General features: G+C 38.7%; 1 protein-coding gene across 1 annotated transcript in view; it reads right to left on the minus strand.

Moving 5' to 3' along the window:
• Window positions 1–2,043, minus strand: part of LOC107698691 (SUZ12 polycomb repressive complex 2 subunit) — a 28,761-nt gene that overhangs the window by 13,109 nt on the left and 13,609 nt on the right. The window contains exons 8-9 of the mRNA XM_016499778.1: window positions 563–671; window positions 346–451 (exon numbers count right to left, since the gene is read on the minus strand). Of these exons, the coding sequence (XP_016355264.1) occupies window positions 346–451; window positions 563–671 (215 nt within the window). The remainder of the gene's footprint in view (window positions 1–345; window positions 452–562; window positions 672–2,043) is intronic.

Consider the following 2,043-nt stretch of genomic DNA (forward strand, 5'->3'; position numbering starts at 1 on the left):
TTCTAGAGACAGTAAGTTCCCCTCAGACATTCATTCATATAAACTCCTGCCCCTAACATGCGATTTGTTTAGCATCTCAACCGATTTGAATCGTCACATATTTGAATCGATTTTCAACGGCTTGCGGTTAATCGTTACATCCCTAATGGTGACTATGGAGCTATGTAAAATATTTTTTGCAACTTACTAGGTTCATCATTTGTCTTTTTTTTCCCGATAATGTCGATAATCGTCTGTTACCTGACTGTTGACATCAACATCGCGATACGAGACATCGTCGATATACGATAATATCGTCATATCGCCCAGCCCTAGTTAGCAGTTTATTTCCACCACATAACCAACCTTTCCATCTAGTATAGTCTCCCATGTGGCCCTCTTCTTGCTGACTGGACAGTCTTCAATCTGTTGCATGGAAACCTCATACTCTCCATCCAGCAGCTGCAGCCGTCTGAAGGACAATCATTATACAGCTATACTGTGCAGTTTTTCCATTACATACGGAATTTTTCTGGGAGCTGTAAGTAAAATGAAGCCTTCTGAAAGCACTGCTATTACTAACCTGTTTTTATCGAAAACAGTCATCTGAGCAACAAATGTTTCTGGGGTCTCTCCGTCACCTCTGTGGGATGAATTTCTCTTCTTTCTGGATGGGAGTTCCTCTTTTACCTCTACAAATAAAAGCATTAGGACTGTTTTGTTCCATTTTGGTCCGGTCTAGCATTTGTGATGCTGAGGCTACAACAACTGCAGAAGGCAGTGCTCAATTAACTGTATAGACTATATTTGAAAATGTAGGGTGCTGACTTTAATTGCTCTTCACATCATCATGGACAGACGACAGAAAAGGTTCGATTTCAGTCAGTCACACCATCAGAATTTCTGAAAAAACATGATACTTCTTAAATCGTCATCCATCTCCTTGATATATGGATATTAAGGGTTAGTTCACCCAAAACTTAAAATGTTGTCTTCGCTTTATCACCCACGTTGTTTCAACCTGTATGACATTTTTTATTCTGTGACACAATATTTTAAAGAACAGTTTTTTTTTTTTTTAGTTAGATTAATGGACACCTTTATTGGGACAGGACGGTAATGAGATGACAGGAAAGCATTGGGTGGAGAGAGGGGACACAGTTGCGCTGTATGTCGACGCACTAACCACGAGGCTATCAGCGTCGACTAAAGCAGGGGTTTTCAAACTTATTGGAGCCAGGGACCCCTTACAGGGGAGAGGATTTTCCAAGGACCCCCTCATAATTATAACAGTGTTTAAAGGGGTTCCTATTATGCTTTTTCAACTTTAGTTAGTCTGTAATGTTGCTGTTTGAGCATAAAAAAGATCTGCATAGTTACAAAGCTCAAAGTCCAATTCAAAAGGAAATATTTTATTTAACAGAAATCCCTTTTCAAAAACTACATTTTCCGGGATTTGTGATATCACAAATATCGACGAATGGGATGAGACATGGTTGAGCTGCACTAGAGAAGTCAACGAGTGTTATCACTATGACGGAGACGTGCTAGTTTCCCCAAGGCAGACAAACTTAAGAGTGGTTACAATCATCCGGGTTTAAATCGCGCTCAAATTTATTTGATTTTGACACAATATTTACACTGAAGCTCGCAGGCGGCTATGGTAAGGGGCATGACATTTCCCAACCAGGAGCCGAGTGGTGCCAATTAGAGCCCGACCGATATGGGCTTTTTGGGGCCGATACCGATATTAGGGAGTAAAAAAAGGCCGATATCGATATATCGGCCTATATTCTTTGTGTATATTATAGTACAGTACCAGTCAAAAGTTTGGACACTTTCCCATTCGTGTGTCCAAACATTTGACTCGTACTATATATAGAATACAGTATATACATAAAGAGAATATATATATATATATATATATATATATATATATATATATATACATACATAAACACATTTTTTGCAATGATAACTCAAATGTGGTGATCAAACTCTTATAATGATGTGACAAACATAGGCCTATGTAGTGGAGGCAGGGTATTTAACAATTTAACAATA

This window comes from Sinocyclocheilus anshuiensis, unplaced genomic scaffold (assembly GCF_001515605.1).
Source record: "Sinocyclocheilus anshuiensis isolate Anshui unplaced genomic scaffold, SAMN03320099.WGS_v1.1 scaffold314, whole genome shotgun sequence".
NCBI lineage: Eukaryota > Metazoa > Chordata > Actinopteri > Cypriniformes > Cyprinidae > Sinocyclocheilus > Sinocyclocheilus anshuiensis.